The sequence below is a fragment of the Trifolium pratense genome, linkage group LG1 (assembly GCF_020283565.1).
Source record: "Trifolium pratense cultivar HEN17-A07 linkage group LG1, ARS_RC_1.1, whole genome shotgun sequence".
Taxonomy (NCBI): domain Eukaryota; kingdom Viridiplantae; phylum Streptophyta; class Magnoliopsida; order Fabales; family Fabaceae; genus Trifolium; species Trifolium pratense.
In genome coordinates, this window is record NC_060059.1 from 17,890,474 (window position 1) to 17,909,443 (window position 18,970).

General features: G+C 31.6%; 2 protein-coding genes and 1 pseudogene across 2 annotated transcripts; 2 read left to right on the top strand and 1 right to left on the bottom strand.

The window, feature by feature from the left end:
• Window positions 1-2,902: 2,902 nt before the first annotated feature.
• On the top strand, window positions 2,903-8,025 carry LOC123902429 (calmodulin calcium-dependent NAD kinase-like). Its single transcript, XM_045952163.1, has 9 exons — window positions 2,903-3,257; window positions 3,407-3,601; window positions 5,351-5,574; window positions 5,661-5,722; window positions 5,854-6,051; window positions 6,335-6,464; window positions 6,558-6,892; window positions 7,117-7,261; window positions 7,362-8,025. Exons 1-9 carry the CDS (start codon window positions 3,248-3,250, stop codon window positions 7,605-7,607), a joined length of 1,545 nt encoding a protein of 514 aa, XP_045808119.1. The 5' UTR covers window positions 2,903-3,247; the 3' UTR covers window positions 7,608-8,025.
• On the bottom strand, window positions 7,997-14,559 carry LOC123902428 (CRM-domain containing factor CFM3A, chloroplastic/mitochondrial). Its single transcript, XM_045952162.1, has 9 exons — window positions 13,439-14,559; window positions 12,366-12,855; window positions 12,154-12,284; window positions 10,014-10,364; window positions 9,655-9,811; window positions 9,150-9,442; window positions 8,644-8,703; window positions 8,446-8,535; window positions 7,997-8,356 (listed from the first exon to the last, which is right to left on the bottom strand). The coding sequence occupies exons 1-9, from the start codon at window positions 14,276-14,278 to the stop codon at window positions 8,234-8,236; spliced, it is 2,535 nt and encodes an 844-aa protein (XP_045808118.1). The 5' UTR covers window positions 14,279-14,559; the 3' UTR covers window positions 7,997-8,233.
• On the top strand, window positions 10,376-10,970 carry LOC123902430 (annotated as a pseudogene).
• Window positions 14,560-18,970: the final 4,411 nt, after the last annotated feature.

Genomic DNA, 18,970 nt, shown 5'->3' on the forward strand with positions numbered 1-18,970 from the left:
CAAAATCATGATAACATGAGTTTCACACTCATAAACATGTACTCCCTCCAGTTCCATATAAAAGAAAAAGTTTATTTTCTAGATTCATCGTAAAATTGATGTATCTAGCCAATATTGTAAGTTTAGATACATCAACTTTATAATAAATCTAAAAAGTAGATTTCTTCTTATATATAGGACGAGAAGGAGTAACAAACTAAGTAAATTATCCCCCAAAATAAAAATTATATAAGTTCTTAAATTAAGTCATATGACCACCACAAATGCCTCAAGCGTTGACGCTAGCGTCAAATGATCGATGAAGATGGAAGAGTGAAAGACGTGGTTTTATTTTGTTTATGTTTTTTTTTTTTTTTTTTTTTTTGGTACATTTTTGTTTATGTTTTCTATAAGGGGGAAAGGAAGAAAAAGCCTAAACACTGTATTTTTCATTTGGACCTTATAGATTAGACCAAAAATTAAAATAAGAGTAAAAACATAGATACATACGAATTTAACTGAATTTACCACAAATTCATAAATTCATATACAATTCGCTCTCACAAAGCGAAGTATTTTTTTTTTTTTTGACAAAACAAAGCGAAGTTACCATTTGAAATTTACAAACGAATTAATTTGTTTTTTACACCTAAAAACTCAAATTCAAACAACGGCGTCTTATAGCTCCCCAACAAATCTTTACAAATCTCTTAGATACATTTGTTGAATGAAATTTTATCATTGAAATATATATATATATATAAATATATATATATATATATATATATATATATATATATATATATATATATATATATATATGTATATATACCGCTGTAACATTAAGATCATTCCTACAACTTCAATATATATATATATATATATATATATATATATATATATATATATATATATATATATATATATATATATATATATATATATATATGGGGCTGCTAATTTAGACCCAGTTGGGTCTAAATTAGCAAAGTGCACCTTTTCAGTTGGACTAAAATACCCATTCTTTTTAATTAATTAACCAAATTACCATCAAAGGACGCGGATCCAGTGTCGCGCGCGTACCGCAGGACCATGGTTACAGGCCGTTGATTTCCATCAGACAGCCAAGATCTGATCTCATCAAGACTGTATGATCAATCAGACAGCCCAGATCATCCGAATCCATCATATTCCAGCGCGTGCACCACACTGGATTACACCCTGGAGAGAAGAATCTACTTTTTAAAAGCAGGACACGTGTCGCTGTCTGATTGGCTGGGCGTGATTTTTTTCCATTTAATACTTTGAACTCAATTATTTCGTTGTAAATTAATTTTTTATTTTTTATTTTTATACCAAAATTCATAATTTTTTTTCTCTACAAATAGAGACTTGGTTCGTTTGATTTGGACACAGAAAAAAAAACCCAATTTTTCACTACCTTAATCTCATTTTTCACTATCTTACATCAACTCACTGAAACCATTCTACCAGGAAAATGGTTTCAGAGTACAAATCTCTGAAACCATTCTACCAGCTAAATGGTTTCAGAAGCAAACACAATTAATAAATTACTCACTGAAACCATTCTACTAGTAAAATAGTTTCAGAGTACAACTATGTGCAACCATTCTACAAGCTAAATGGTTTCAGAAGCAAATAACTAATAATCAACTTACTGAAACCATTCTACCAGCAAAATGGTTTCAGATTACAACTCTCTGAAACCATTGTACCAGATAAATGGTTTCAGAAGCAAACACAATTAATAAATTACTCATTGAAACCATTCTACCAGTAAAATGGTTTCAGAATACAACTATGTGCAACCATTCTACCAGTAAAATGGTTTCAGAAGCAAACATTAGTTTTTAATTACCGTTTTATCTCATTTAATTAACTAAAAATAGTTTCAGGTCTCCAAAAATTTCATAAAATATACCAAAAGTTCCAGAATATTATCTACTATTTTCCTGGTATAATGGTTTCAGTGAGTTGGTTGAGTGGTGCGTGTTAAATTACAACACACAAGTAATGTATTTAGTAGACAAAAAATGAGATTAAGGTAGTGAAAAATTGCATTTTTTTTTCGGTGTCCAAATCAAACGACCCAAGTCTCTATTTGTAGAAAAAAAAAATTATGAATTTTGGTATAAAAAAATAAAAAATAAAAAATTAATTTACAACGAAATAATTGAGTTCAAAGTATTAAATGAACAAAAATCACGTCCAGCCAACCATTGTGTGACACGTGTCCTACTTTTAAAAAGCAAATTTTTCTCTCTCCAGGGTGTAATCCAGTGTGGCGCACGCGCTGGAATCTGATGGATCAGGATGATCCGGGCTGTCGGATTGATCAGACAGTCTTGATGAGATCAGATCTTGGCTGTCTGATGGAAATCAACGATCTGTAACCATGGTCCTTCGGTACGCGCGCGACACTGGATCCGCGTCTATTAATGGGTATTTTGGTTAATTAATTAAAAAGAATGGGTATTTTGGTCCAATTAAAAAGGTGCACCTTGCTAACTGAGACCTAATTTATATGTTTGAATCAATTAATTTCTTAAAATATACGTAATTACCTTTCATATCTTGATGGCTATATAATAATAATAATAATAATAATAATAATAATAATAATAATATATGTTTTCAGAAAAAAACCTTCACTTATAAGTTATATCCTACCTACATGCACAGATGCACTGTGTCCACGTCATACATATAATACACATCATCAAATAACAAATAATGCTAATGTGCATGATAAACAAGAAATAGTTGAGTGGTCACAAGAATTTAGTCTTTTTATTTGGTCACACTTACACACATATGTTTGATAAAAAGTCGGAAGAAAAATGATTAAATAATGCATAATAATTTTGAAATAATTAAATGATATATATTTTTATGTGAATGAGACAAAACGGAGAATTAAAAACTTGACACTGTATAAATATTTTTAATGACAAACGTGCCGTTGAAAACTTCTTGTTTTTAGAATGGGAAAACATCATTTTAATATCAAGAAAATCTGTTTGGTAAGGTCCACTTAATCAATCAATCTGATCGATCCAGTTTTATTTAATCATCTATATATATCAAGTTGATGAATTGAAGAAGTATTAATTAATATATGAATGATGAGTTGTTTCACCATGTCATTTGATATGATCGTGAGAGAAGAATAATGAAGGCAGAGCCAAGCCAACTAACTAGTCAATATATTTGTGATTTTGATTGTGATTTGTGAATCTCCAACAAGATGGAACAAGGTATTTTTTTTCTCTCTTCATTTTTCATTCACATCACACAAATAATCATAAGCATATATGTTCAATTTGGTTCACAAATTAAGCATAAGTTGTGTTTGTATAACATGAACATACGATAACTAAATATACTAACACCATGTTTTCCTTAGATGGTTCTATTGGTAAAGCAATCCGCCTCACGCATGTTTTGGCTGCCTCCTTCGCCGGCTTGATTGCGGCTGCTGCCGCCTCGCATTACCGGAACCAAGTGTCAACGGTGGTGTTAGACAAGAAGATCATTCCCAAAGTAGATAGATCAGAATCTGGCCGTATTGGACAGATAGAAAAATTCTCCCACTATGTTGGTAAGTTTTTACCTTTTTGAGAATTCTCTCTCTTAAGCTAGATCACTTCTTTTTCATTTGACAAAGACTTGGACATGTTTACAACATAAACACGTTGTTATTATGCTAAATTCTAGGTAAGATATGCTTCACTAAAAATGATACTAGTCTCAAAACTAAAGTGCTCTATTATTAGTTAAAAAGAAAAACAAGTAGAGTAGAAAAGTTGAGGAAAAAATTTAATGAGAAAACAGAAAGTGGTACAATAATGGTTTCTATTTTTTATTATTTATTCAATTTTTATTTTTTTTACGGAAATTATTTATTCAATTTATTTATGTTCATCATAAAGTTATCCATTGCGTCAAAAAAATCATAAAGTTATCCATGATATAGATTATGTAGGACAGTAAGGGCTGCGCTCGGGTCAAAGTTCGATTTTAGAAAGAAAATTCAAATAATTTAAATTAACTATGCAAGTTAATTGGTTTAGGTAGATTTGTTAAGAAAGAAATAATCCAAACAAGGTAAGGGTAAGATTAGTGAGTCACTTCACTTCCCTGGCATAACAATAATGTATTTTATTTTAACAAATTTATTGGATTGTCAAAGAGTCCGGCAATAAAACTCACACACATTATATTCCCCTGAGTTTAACTAGTTAGGACTTAGGAAAATACTCCCTCCGGCCTTATTTATAAGTAAAAGTCAACAAAATATTTTGGACTTAAATATAAGCAAAAGTCACCAAAACCAACATTATTTAATGCTATTTTTCCAAAATTACCCTCATTAATTGTTCTATTTTTTAAGATGATTTAGAGTACCAATGCAAAATTAAAATATTATATAAGGTCATTTTAGTAATTGTAATAGAACTTTTACATAAAATCAATACAAAAAAACAATTTCTTAATAAGTGTGCAAATTGGAATATTTCCTTATAAAAGAGGCCGAAGGGAGTATCACATTTTTTTTAACAAGAGTAAGATATCACATTTTATACATAGAGATTAACGTCCGAATTTTGGACACTCTATTTATTTATTTATTTATTTTAAGATTGAAATTTCTACCCACTAAATTATTTAAAAAAAAAACTCACATTATACACGGAAAAAAAAATATTAAAGATTCAACCCACACCAAATAGATCAAATGTCCCACGACACAACGTTTTACCATTTGAGTTAAAATTATGGAACCCAAATATTCAAGTTTAATTAACGGCTTTTTCTAACATGAAAGAGTGGAGAAAGTGGTGCATGGTGCACAAGTTCTGAATAATACTATAATGAATATGAATTTTACAAAATCCACCGTTGGATTGAAAGATTATATCATATAGATCGTCCATAATTTTTTTTAGAGAAATTGAAAATCATTTGATATGTTATTGAGACTCATCAAAATTAACGGTATTCAATAAAAAGTAAAAACTCATAAACCGTTAATCTTGACGGGTCTCAATAACATATCAAATAATTTTCAATTTTTCTAAAAAAACTATGGATGATCTATATGATATAATCTTTCAATCCAACCGTGGATTTTGTAAAATTCGTATTCATTATAGTGTTATTGGAAATTTGTGCACCATGCACCACTTTTATAATAATAATAATAATAATAATAATAATAATAATAATAATAATAATAATAATAATAATAATAATAATAATAATAATAATAATAATCAGAAGGATGAATTGAAGCTGAATGTTTGATCAAATCCATAATTTTACATTGGCTTGTGATGTGTGTTGGCAGCTAGGCAAATAGGATTTGAAGATGCAAGTGAGGTCCCAGAGTTATGCATGTTGGCTCAAGAATATCTACAAAAATCCAAAGCTTGTGACCAAAGCATCTATGAATATATTGCCAATGAGAATGACTCTGAATCTCTATACGTGAAATTGGTTGATGAGTTTGAGAGATGCATTCTCAGTTATTTTGCATTTCATTGGAAACAAGCTCCATTTGTTATTAGTCAGGTTCATTCTTCATTCATTCATTTTTTTTTTTTTTGTGTATTAATATTTTGCTTTACTAAGTATCTCTTTCTTCGGCAAAATTATAGGTGTTGAGTATTGAGTCTCAACACAAAACAAAGCTGAAGGAAATTCTATTGGCAGCTACAAGGTAGCTTGTTCTTTTTTAGTTTACCTAAAAATATCACATTATTATTATAGAGTTACTGAGTTAGACACTCCTAGGGAAAGATAACATTTATTTAATAACACTATGTATGTCTTTGTTGTTTATGTTCATAGGAAACAAAGGTTTGAAACAGTAACCAAGAATCTGAAGGTGACAAGAGTGTTCTCAACTTTGGTAGAAGAGATGAAAACAATCGATGGCAAGGAAGTCATGATCCCCATAGCCCACAGTGAGAGGAGTCCGGTGCTACTGTTCATGGGCGGTGGTATGGGAGCCGGAAAGAGCACTGTTCTTAAAAACATTCTAAAAGAGTAACTATCGTCCATCCTAATTCTACTCTTTACCATTGTAGACTTCTAATACGATGTTTTGGTAGAAATGATATGAACATGTAACCAACTATTGTCTCTCTAGCCTCACCTCGACTCAGACTGTTGGATTATTTATTACGAGCCTTTAGATCAATCCAACTATTGAGGTGTGGCTCGAGAGACATGATCTTCTACAAGCATACTTAAGTATTAAACAACCCTAGTTTATACTTCGCAGCTGTAAGAACTTTGTTTTTATAGATAAATAAAATGTCTTTGGCAGATCATTTTGGGTAGGAGCATCTTCAAATGTTGTGGTTGTTGAAGCAGATGCTTTTAAGGAGAGAGATGTTATATATAAAGCCCTTAACTCTAGGGGTCACCATGATGACATGCTTCAAACAGCTGAATTGGTATACTTCTAGTTCTATGTGAACACCTTTATGTGATGTTACTATTGTCATTGTCATTGTATCCTATAAACTTGCCAATATCTATCTGAACAGGTGCATCAATCTTCCACTGATGCTGCGTCGTCTCTACTAGTTGCAGCTCTAAACAAAGGGCGAGATGTGATCATGGACGGTACCTTATCATGGGAACCTTTTGTGGAGCAGACTATTGAAATGGCAAGAAATGTTCACAAATATAAGTACAGAATGGGGGTAGGGTATAAAGTAGCTGAGGATGGGACAATTAATGAAAATTATTGGGAGCAAGTGAATGAGGCAGAAGAACAAGAGGAAGATTCTAAAAGGGAACTGCACACTCAAAAGCCTTACAAAATTGAGCTAGTTGGTGTGGTTTGTGATGGCTATCTTGCAGTTATTAGAGGCATTAGGTGTATATCCTTTTTTAATTCAAATTTATTAGTAGTCATTGAAATCATAAAGGCCGGTCAATTAATCACTCAAATTTGCGACATAACAATTTGACCCCTTAATTGTTATTTCGTAAATTTGAGGCACTACATTGACAGTCCTTTAGCATATTAAGGACTAAAATTCCTATGTATTCTATTGCTTATGATGAAATAGTTAACATTTCCTATTGGAATTTTAACAGGAGAGCTATTATGACAGGAAGAGCAGTGAGGGTGAATTCACAGTTGAAATCTCACAAAAGATTTGCTAATGCATTTCCCAAATATTGCAAACTTGTTGATAAAGCAAGATTGTTTTGCACAAATGGTGTTGGTGTTCCACCAAAGGTAAAACAGAAAACTTTTCTTTCTCTTGTGATTGATTTTACACTTCACTACTAGTGTTAAAATGTCATGAGGGTAATTTTTCTTTTCATACAAAAAACAGCTTATTGGGTGGAAAGATGGTGATCACAATCTACTAGTGGATCCTGATGACATCAAAAGCTTGAAAAATGTAGCAAGTTTGAATTCCGAAGCTGATTCGATCTATGAACTTCACAAGGAACCTAGCCCAGTAATGGAACCTGGTTCTGTTTGGAATGACTTTGTTCTGTCACCTTCAAGGTCAAGTGTTCAGAAAGAGTTAAGGGAATCCATTTGTAAAATAGAGAAATCCTTCAGAAAAATGTGACCAATGTGGTTCCTGCCAGAACCAAGTGTGACTATCTTGTGAAGTGTGATGTATCAAAAACTTATTTCAATCGTGTGATTTACTAAGATAAGAAAGAAAAGGCTTTTTAATTGAGTTTAATGGATATGCTCTGTCAGTGTAAATTACTTTTACACTGACATCCATTAGGAATCAAGCATTTCTCCATGTCATACAATTGAAGTGGGGTGATTTGGCAGAATGCACGGTTACTATTGAATGACAGTGTAAAATTAGTTTACACTATCCATGCATATACTATTTTCTCTTTAATTGATTGGTGTAAAAAAATTGATTGCTGTAAAAAAACCATTACTCAATCCTGAAAATTGTAAATTGGTGCAAATCAAAAGATATTTGTAAGAATGAAGTTATTCATAGAAAAATTATTTCTATTCAATATCAGAATGAGAATCAGCAGAATGTTTTCCTATAAGCTAACATAGTGTTCCTATTCTTCATACCAACAAATGTATATACATACATCTTACACTAACCGTGATATTATATAATCTGAACGAGCTATTACATTCTTCGTCAATCAGATGCGTTCGCCATTAATGATTTACATAGGCACCAGGAATCCACAAAATCACGGCCCTTCACCTTCAACTACGTGAGGCAAATTCCTCAGGTTGGAAATAAATAGTATTATTTTCAACTTCACCATCATTTTCAACATTGTAGCTCTCAACAGCTGCCTCATCTCCTTCCTCACCATCATCCTCCACCTACATATATAAAATATTTACACATAAATATAAAACGAAATGCATTATCATAATTCTTATAGCGCATTGAGAGATAGAGAGAGAAGGACCTCCGAGCTATCATCATCTCTAGAATAAGCCAAATCTAATTTGTTATACAATTCTTCATCTCCTTCATCCTTTACTTTCTCTATTTGTTCCTATAAAAATTCGTCCAGACCAAACAAAATCAGGAAACAGTTTTTATACAATATACAGCTTAGATTTCAATATGAGATGCTAAAAATGTAAAGATCAGCAGGACGTACTATTTCGGATCTTAACTTCTCCACTTTACTCTGCAAAGTTGTAATGTGACTCGAAAGTGCCTGTTTATCAACAGAATGAGGCAAGGAACATTTATTATGAACATGAGAAGAAAAAAAATGCATATGCACATTTACATAGAGGGAGAAATAGATGGAAAATGATTAAAGTAAAATCTTAAATTGAAATGTATCATTTATCAACTTTTTTTTTTGACAAAGTATCATTTATCAACTTATTTCCTTAAAATATGAAGTTTACAAAAAAATTCATCTAATCTATTTAAGTTTAACCTTGTTAACTTTAAACCTCGGAACATTACAGGTAAAATAGCAAAAATTATGGATTAAATCGATAGACCATTACTCCAGGGGTTCTGCCAGCCGATGTTAGGTAATCATAAAATTGTTGTCTTAAGGTACAATAAATAAATAAATGATCATATCAAATGGTTATCTCTATATTTACATGAAGATTAAAATTACAAGAAATAAGTCTGTATGCGTACCTCATGTCGTTGAAGCTCAATTGAACGAGCCAGTGCCTTTCTCTTTGTCAAGAGATTCTTTGGTCTCAACATTGAAGGACGTTGGTAATCCTTTCCTCGGTATACAAGTATAGAATATCCTTTCGAAACTTTGTCAACTGAAACCAGAACACCTCCACTCTCAGCTTCAAGTGCTAGTGCAATTTTTTTTACCTGTTCAAAGGTGTTAGCCTTCACAATTATTTTGACCAGTTCCCGGTACTTCCAATGCAAGTGCATGTTCTCGATAGTACCATCAAAAACTCCACGTCTACCTGAAACATAATTAAAGTACACACACATGCATCAAGAAAAAACTGACTCAGTTTCTGGAGATGCAACATTCAGGCATTATCACAAATCCGATTTATTTTTAACATAAACATTTTCCATCTTATTTCTTTCACCTCACCCTTAGCAAGCGGTGAAGTGAATCAAAGTTGTCCTAACATAGAGTAAAGACAACTTTATCCAGATAGAGCTCTACCCATAAGTAAGAAAGCTTTCATCCGTAATCCTAATTTGCGAAACATAAATCTCTCTTCATCAGTGATACTTTCAGGGTCTGATCTATTTTCTGATGGCTTCAAAGACACCTCCACCTTCGTTAGGGCTCTTTCGGCTCTCATTATCTTTCTTTCAGCCTGGTAAGCAAAAATCCATTGATCACAGTCATGTAAATTCTTAGCAGGAAAATAATCCTAGTGTGAAATTAGGTATTGAAAGACGACAATAAAGAATAGCAAAACCTTGCTTATCAAAAAAATAAATAAAAGAATAGCTGAGTTCGATTCCTTGTGGGAACAATTAGTGGGAATCAATTTCAGATAGACTTGAAAAACTTACAAGTGAAAGCTTTTCTTCTAACTTTCTAACAAGGTTGGCATGCCGTTGTTGTTCTACTTCTCTCATAACATTTTGCTTGTGACTCTCATCCAATTTCTTTCCCCACTTTGCATCTGCATCCAAAGTTTCACCAAGAGTCCCAGCCTCCGCTGACGACTCGGATTTACTAATAGCTGGTAAGATCAATGATGACGCTCTCAATCTTGCTTGCTCCTCCTCATCTTGCATTACTTTTGCCATTCTTTCCCTCTCTAGCAAGGCTTCAGTGACATCTGGTGATAAAAAATTCTTCCCTCGATAAAAGACCAAGAAATCTTTATTTCTGGAGAGTATTATGCCACCTGTCAATTTCTGCATCCAGTAATAAAATCAACAAATAATCACATAGTGCAGTGCAAATCCATATAACAAACTAGCTGATCATTTTTTGTTTGTGTTAAAAAAGTCTAACTTCACACGGATATCTGATGTTAGCACCAAATTCCCATCCTGCACCAAGCTAGTTACAAAAACCATGTGAACGAATTTGATGTATTAATCTACATTATTTAGTTCTTCACGATGTGATATTCAAATTATTGAGGATGATTTACATTACTTCATGGGACGAGTTTTTGGATCGATCCATTCAGCTATTCCGCGCCGATCCTGATTCTACACGGTATGTCATGAAGTATAGACATTGTGATGGAAAATTGGTACTCGAGGTCACTGATCATTGACAGTGTCTAAAGTATAAGACAGACCAAGAACAAGAAGCTAAGAAGATGGAAAAACTTAACAATATATTCTTTACGTTGATGGGTCGGGGACCAGAAGTGGATCTTTCTGAAGTCACCGGGAAAGAACAAATGGATGGACAACCGGTTAAAAAAGGAAGAGGAAGAAAGCAATAACTGATGTATCTTAAAAATAGACCATGAATCTTAGGAAATCCGTGATGATTTTGATATATTTTTTACCCATTCCAAAATCTTACAGCAATGCCTTGTTCACAATTACATCATTTGTTTTTCTGAAAAAAAATATTAAAAAATTTCTTTTTTTTTTTTGAAGATAAAAAAAAATTCTAATTATTGAGAGTTCAGTCCTTCTGACTCATTCTTCATAGTTGAAATTCCAGCACAAGGTAGATTCAAGTTCAAAGAGAATTACATAAGGGAATATGTTAGATATAAAACCTTTTGTAAACATCCGCCTAATAACTTAAGCATGTGGGTTGATGGGTTCTTCACAAAAGCAACCGAGTAAAACTTCATCTATTTTTTTTTCACAGAAACATTTTATCTATCTTGAATATTACAGTAATCTCTACATTTCAGCGTGAAATTGATTCAACAAATTCTAACAAAAGGGATGCATATAAAAGAGTGATCCTAACCAAGAAATAGCTGGAGAATCATGTTTACTCCATATAAACCATTTGTTCTTTATACTCGACTATGGTGTTATAGGACAAAAATATATTTTCCTGTCTTTGTTGATGAAATAACTATTAAGATTTAAGAAAAGAAAAGAATTAAAACATTACAAATAAACCAAACTTAGAAACTGTAACTTTTTATGATGTACCGAAACAGTAAAGCAATCTTTAAATGTGGAGCCATCTAAGTAGCATAGTCTATATCAATGAACCAGCATAGTTTATATCATACAGTTATCTTTTTGTGAAGAACGCAAACAAGCTGAATAACAAATGTCTCTCACTATGCAATATATCAGTATATCACTGTATGCACATAAGTAATATCTACAGGTTTTGGGAATAGAAACAACATTTGAAAATGAAAACAGCGTTTATTACATTTTAACCACATAATTTAAGTCAACGTGAATTGCTGATCTTAACAGATGTCGAGATGCATTAATTAACTCCTCAGTATAAGAGTCCTAGCCCTTACAAATTACAACCTCACATAGCGTACTGGTTTCATACTTAATATCCACTTAATGGCTGTCTACCACTAGCAAATGATGCAAAACAATTACGTACACTCTCATACATAGAAGGAAAATTTATGCATTACAAAATGGCATACCAAGGATACATGAACGAGAGTGCTTAATAAAATTGAAGCTACAAAAACAAAGTCAACAGATTTTATCTGTAGAACTGGAAAAACTATGATTAATTAATTACCTTGATCTCTTCTGCCATTCTCTCGCTGGTAGTTAGCTGCACACCACGTTTGAGTGCAACTTTTGCGATAGAACTTTTTTCCCATAATTTGATCATGGCTGCAGCTAAACCTTGAAGCTGCCTGTTTCTACCTATATTTCATGATTAATTTATGATCACAATGAAATTCTAAACTTCACATGCATAACCGCATAACGGAAACAATGACAAACCTAATGCAAAATGTGGAGGGAGTCCCCTAGCAATCCTTCGTAGAGCAGTTGCCTCCTTGAAACCAAGTGTCGGTCTCACTCCAAAAGGAAGCACTCTGAAGGGAGGTTGGTAACCAGGAACAGTTGGAGGAAGCATATCCGCGTCGACAGGCAATGGCTCACATCCAGGCCAATCTGTATATCTAGGACCTAGACTATCCAATAACTTGTCTACTTCCTCTTCATAACTGACTTTTGGCAGACTAATTTTTTCTTTCTGATCATTTCCAGATTCCAATTTTTCCAATGATGTCTTTGCCTCAGAGTTAGAAGTAAATTCAGAAGGTTTCACTGCAAAATCATCTGACGGTGCTGATAGAAACTCTGAAGGTTTCTCAATTTTCCTATATAACTGTTTATTATGTTGTATTGAAGGATCCTTGTAGCTCACACCCCTGTATAAGGAAACAGAATTGCCAGACCTCCAAATCACCAGACCACCAGTTTTTTTCTGAATGTAGTATCAAGAAAGAATTAACAAGTAAATAGCAACAGTTATTGATAGTTAAAGATGGACATCTAAAAGAATATTTAAAGACTCCGTCGAAATTTATACACAATATATGAAATCGATTATAGAAGATTGACAATTATGCATCACTACATTCGATTGGAGAACTTATACTACCTCTGTCCCTAAATAATAAGACCGTCTAGAGAAATTTTGTCTATTTTTATACAACCTCATTGGAATTTTCAACAACGTTAATTATTTCTTTACTAACATACCCTTGAGCCAACAATAAATACTATGATGGAAATGTAAATTAACCCCCTCTCTTGAAAGATAAACTTGTAAAATAATGTCAATTACTAACAAATTTAATATTGCTAGTACCAAGTACCAACCTCCTTAATTCTCGTGATTTAGTCAACAGAGTCTATATTTAGGGACTCGGGTAGAATTACATACAATTTGGGTTGGTCTATCTAGTATTCAAGAATTATGAAACTCCAAGTTGCACAAATTTTTCAATGAAAACAAAACTACTTAATGTTGAATGTACAAGAAGCTTAAGGTAAAAAAACAAAACCTCGAGCATCTCATGCATCCTCTTCATGTTAAGTGCAGCATCACCTTCAAACTTAAGCCTAACAATCTCAGATGTCTTCCACCTCTCATGAATCTTCTCAACAACAGCTCGAGTAACACCGCCACCTCCAACTCTTGTCTTATGCTTCTTCTGAAAAGTTAACTTGAGCAACCTCCTCAACTCAGACTCAGGAAGAGTCAATTCCGCCATAGATGTCTTACTTTTCTTCCTCAAAACCCTCCTCTCCTCTTCCTCTTCATCCACCACCACTGGTTTCTCCCAAGGAAACCTAACTTCCCCACCACCACCATCACTTCCAAAGCTTCCAATCCCAAATGGCGATTCTGGCGAAAATCCACCTCTTGTATTAGGCAACATTCCTTCTTCCACATGAAATATATCCTCCACTGACCCTTTTTCAATCACTCTCTCGTTTATTCTATGATCCATATTCTCATTTTCATCACTCTCATACCCAAATTTCTTCAATTTTTCAACAATCCTATCCATTCTACTACCACCAACACCCTCATCATCAGAGCTTGAAAAATCAGATTTTGATGAATGCCCATTTCCAGAACCTTGATAATCAACAACAGCGCGCGGCGGTTTCTGACGATAGTATTTAGAAGAGGGTTGATTCCAGCGTTTCAACCAGGTATCAGTAGAGAAGGTTTTACAGTGAAAAATTGGGTTTTTGAAAGAAAGAAAAGTGAAATTTTTTGTGGGTGTTTTGAAAATGAAGTTTTTATGAATTGAAGAAGAAGTATAGGTGAAGAAACGGAGAGAACTGAAGTTGGAAGATGGTTGAAGTTGGCGCGTGGGTAGAAGAGCCGCCATTGATGAATGATTACGATGATATATTCATATGAATGAAGAGTGGAAATTAAACTATGATTATGATGTTGCGTTGGGTTGAAATTGAAATTGAAGAAGTAGCTTATGGTTCTTACCTTGTCCTGGAGAAACAAATATGATATGAAAGGTGGGTTTTTTGGTAGCGCCAAAGCTTGATAGTGGATAGGAACCTGGAAGTAAAAACTGAAAACTCACAGTATGATATCTAAAAATCTAAAAAATTATCTGAAATTTTAACAAATTCAACAAATTGAATAATACTAAAGATGGGTTTGGATTTGGCTTATTTTTTACTTTTTATGAAAATAGTTTATATAAATAAATAAATAAATTTTTAGGATAATTTATAATTTTTTACTAACAAAATTTTAATTTTTGTTTTTTATTTTAAGCAAAAGGGATAGAACTGCAAACACCACCATCACATACGCTACCTAGCGAATCTACACACGAACTCAAAACGAAAATAGCAAGAAAAAAAAACAAGATGAGTGAGAATTTGCGACCGTAATAAATAGTGATTGAACTGTCTGCTAGCACACGCACGTCAACATACTAACAACCTCCTACGACAACACACAACAAGCCAAAAAGACTCTTTCGAGGCAAACAAACTAATCCTGCTGTAATCAAATCCAAGAGAGAACCCTCGACAACGACGAAGTCACGAAATGAACGAACCAATGTAGAAGACGAACAATTTCCAAACAACACTTTTTTGTTAAGTAGACTAATGACTAATTTTTTTTTTTGTGACGTAGCCTAATGGCTAGAAATATGGGATCATTTTATTCATTTATTTATTCTTTGATATGTGTATTGTTATCATTTATTTACTAGGGGTAAAAACCCGTGCGTTGCACGGGTTCGATTAAATATATAATTAAAATATTTTTATAAATGAAATATAATAATTGTTATAAATATAATAATATCATATAGTTAAATGATAGATATTAAAATAGCTTATTTAACTCCTCTTCAATGTATTATTGGTCAAAAAAGAATAAGAAAATATGAGACATAAGAGCAATTTAAAGTTCGCTTATAGAGATGTCGTAAAATAAATTATAACCTTTAACTTCTAAACTTTTGCATATAGGTTATATACATTCAAATTATTTCTAATGTAGTTGAGACATACATGTTTTTTTTTTACAAAACATATCAAATCCATGGTTTAAATAGAAGGAAAACTTCCGATCAAATTGACGTGTTCCACAATCATCACACTGCAATGACCACATTTATTCCATAAAGCAATTTTTAAACTTCGGTCCTTAAAAATGTGAAAAATGGATATTGAAAATAGAATAACATTCATATATATATATATATATATATATATATATATATATATATATATATATATATATATATATATATATATATATATATATATATATATATATATACTTAAAAAGATAAAGATATATAGTGGCTGACTTATTTGTTGAGAATATATATAGACATAATTTGCTAAAATATCTATACATAGAAAACATACAAAATAATTTAAATACAAAAAATGAGACAGCATCACTAAACAAAAAGTATGTGATACATGTGAATAGATATTAGTTATAAAAGGACCATGGTTACATTGAGAAGCATTCCAACAGTCATAAGATTTAATTGTAATGATTGTTTAGTTATCATTGCATTATATTTTTACAAATTAACTATGGAAAGGTTAATTTATAGCATAAGAAATTAGAACTCTTTATGCAAAAACCACAATAACACATGGAGTTTTATTCTTTTCATTTTAGTGTGCCGTTTCTTTTGCATATAATCAAAAGTCACACTATTAATTGGTGTTTCCAATTATTTGCAATTAAGCATAAAATAAATCTCATAACCGATTTCAATTATTTTTTCTTCTATGGACTAATAATAGACATGTTGTTGTTCTCGTATTTATCAATTTTCTTTTCTAAAAAGTCCGATATCAAATATAAAATTATATTCATAGTTATACAATAACTTTAGGAAAATTATATATTATTAATTTTTTTTTTCTAAGGAAGATTTTTTTTTGGTTTATCAGAGAATTTTTTAGTAAAGTTGGACGCAAAAATGTCAATATGGCACAATTCAATTTTTTCTCAATTACATTATATACTATCATTTATCATTATAAGTCCAAATTTAGTAGAAAGGTGAGACAAATAATATAAGAATACATAATTGTTTGTTGATATATCTTCTTGTGAGAATTTCATTTTAGAATTTCAACAATCATTAGAATTTGATAGTGATAGTATCAGTTATGTCTCTCTCTAAACCATAACCGAGATATAAGTTTGTAGGTCTTACAATATTAGTTGGTCACTTTTAATTAAATTTTTCATTTTTCATTATTGATATATTCTTTTGTAAGAAATTCTCTTAGAGGTGTCATATCATCACAAAGAAGGCCTAAGAGCAATTCAAGCTTCCTTTTAATAGTAAAAGATGTTATATCAATTTTCAATATATAATTTGGCCGATCAATATAATAGATATCCAACCATAAAAATTATGGATTAACATATATGAAGAATATGAAATACAAAATGGATAAATAATAAAATGGTGAAACTGAATATACAATAGATGATAAGATATTTTTATATGAGTGACCATTTGTTTTACAAATTTCTCGTAAGGATGCATGAAAATCAATAGATACTTTAGTCAATATTCTGCCATAGAAATCAATAAATTAGTGAAAGCATACATGAAAAGTAAGAAAAGAACATAAGACATTATTAAAAATTGAAGAATACGTAGTAAATGATGACTCAAACAAAAAATCTATAAATTAGTAAATACATTTTTCTTCCTCTGGTTCTATCACATGGATCTGGAGTAAGTAGACTAAAATAATATAACGGTTCTATGTTCTCGATAACAAATGAAAAACCAATATCAATAAATAAATGAGAAAAATAAGATTGTTTACCTACAATTATTGTTATGATAAAAAAATATTTTAAAGATAACTTTTAAATGAACAATATAATTTGATAAGAGTAATTGAGAATACCGGTCTTTTCATCCATTAACATTCAATTTGTAGTGAAAAATTATTTCTTTCAACCTACAAATGAAGAACAAAAACTAAACATTAGTACAAATGAATATTGAGTGAAAATATCAAATATTAAGATTTAGAAATGAGTAGAAAAAGAATGTGGGGTGATGGTTATAAAGAGTGAGAGTGAACCTATTAGTCACTAAACTTTCTCATTTTATAACTTATATTTGGAGGAATGTAAAAGGATGCATACAATTATGATGATCTTTTTGGTTACTCATACAATTATGATGATGCTAATTTAATTTTTTTAGATTTAATTTAATAAATTAAAAGAAATAAGTAAAAGATTTTAATAGAGATTATAAACATTTTTTTAGAGTGACACATCATCAAAATGCTTGCCTATGAACAACTCAACCTTCCTTTTAATAGTAAAAGATTCTTTGGACTTCTTAACCTTTGGTCTTTGATTCAAGACCAAGCGCTAAACCTACTGCATTTCAATTTTAAGTGTGTGTGGGATCCTTTTAGTTTACAAAAAGAAATTTCTAAGATCAGCAAAAAAAAAATTCTTGTCAAGTAGCAACTAAGGTAGAAATTCTACTTTAAATGTGAATAAGTAGAGTGTTCGGGATTCGAACCCCGACTGCTTGACATATTGTGCAATGTTCATACTAATTAAGTTAAGCTCACGGGACAATTGTCCTGCAAATTATCTCATAGGTAATATTGCACCCATTTTATGACTGATGCTACGGTGGACCACCTTCACAAGTGGTCTACCGTGGATAAATGATCAATAATATTATAATGAATACGAATTTTACTCGTGGTATTGAAAATTCATATTAAAAAAACTAAAAATTAAAAATCATTTTTGATATGTTGCTCGTACGATGGGGTCAATAGAGAAACAAAATAAAAATGGAACGAGCAGCAAGCCCATATGTACGAATGCTCAGACGATGGCTCACTACCAGAACCGGCAGGCACGATCTCATTTTTTTAGATAATGCCTAAAGAAAAAAGCTGTTAGGTACAACGTTCGTTTCCTAATCTCATGAAATTTTTCTCAATTCATGTTTGTATTGTAATTCATTCATTGCTTTTTTCTATGCTAATTCAATAGAGTAGACTTAGAGGTACAATTTGATGTAAAGGACATCTCAATGTTATGACAGAAACTTGGTAAATTTTTATGAAAGTGTGTGTGCAGTAAAGGTAACTCAGTTGGTATCTACTAGAGACGTTATTGAAGGGGTCGGGTTCAAACCTATGATTATCTATTTTTCCACACTTATAATGCGAGTCTTATTACTAGGCTAATGGACAAAAAAAAAAATATTTTAGGACAGTGTCATCAAAATATCATGCTATAATCTTCAGTTAGGTAGTGAACTTACTGATCTCAAACCATGTCTGTTTATTTTTTAGATTTTAGATTTTTTTTTTAAGATTCTCATTTTTCTACAAATCTGTAACAAATAGATGAAAACTTTTAAAAGTGATTATTTTTAAAAAGAAAGTGATTTTGTTTATGAAAAAAGTTATAACAAACACTTAGTTCTTACTTACTACATATTTGAGTGTTTTGTGTTTATTTCATGTATTCAGGTGACCCTTTCTCTAATTTTTTGTCTCTCCTTTGA

Bases quoted from the DNA above. Each gene is read 5' to 3' on its own strand.
- LOC123902429 (XM_045952163.1), top strand. The intron at 5,575-5,660 runs GTTCATTCTTCA...GCAAAATTATAG, and splicing joins CTCCATTTGTTATTAGTCAG to GTGTTGAGTATTGAGTCTCA. The intron at 6,893-7,116 runs GTGTATATCCTT...GAATTTTAACAG, and splicing joins GCAGTTATTAGAGGCATTAG to GAGAGCTATTATGACAGGAA.
- LOC123902428 (XM_045952162.1), bottom strand. From the start codon at position 14,278: ATGGCGGCTCTTCTACCCACGCGCCAACTTCAACCATCTTCCAACTTC. The intron at 8,536-8,643 runs GTACGTCCTGCT...GAATTTTTATAG, and splicing joins AGAAGTTAAGATCCGAAATA to GAACAAATAGAGAAAGTAAA. The intron at 8,357-8,445 runs GTCCTTCTCTCT...TTATATATGTAG, and splicing joins GAGATGATGATAGCTCGGAG to GTGGAGGATGATGGTGAGGA.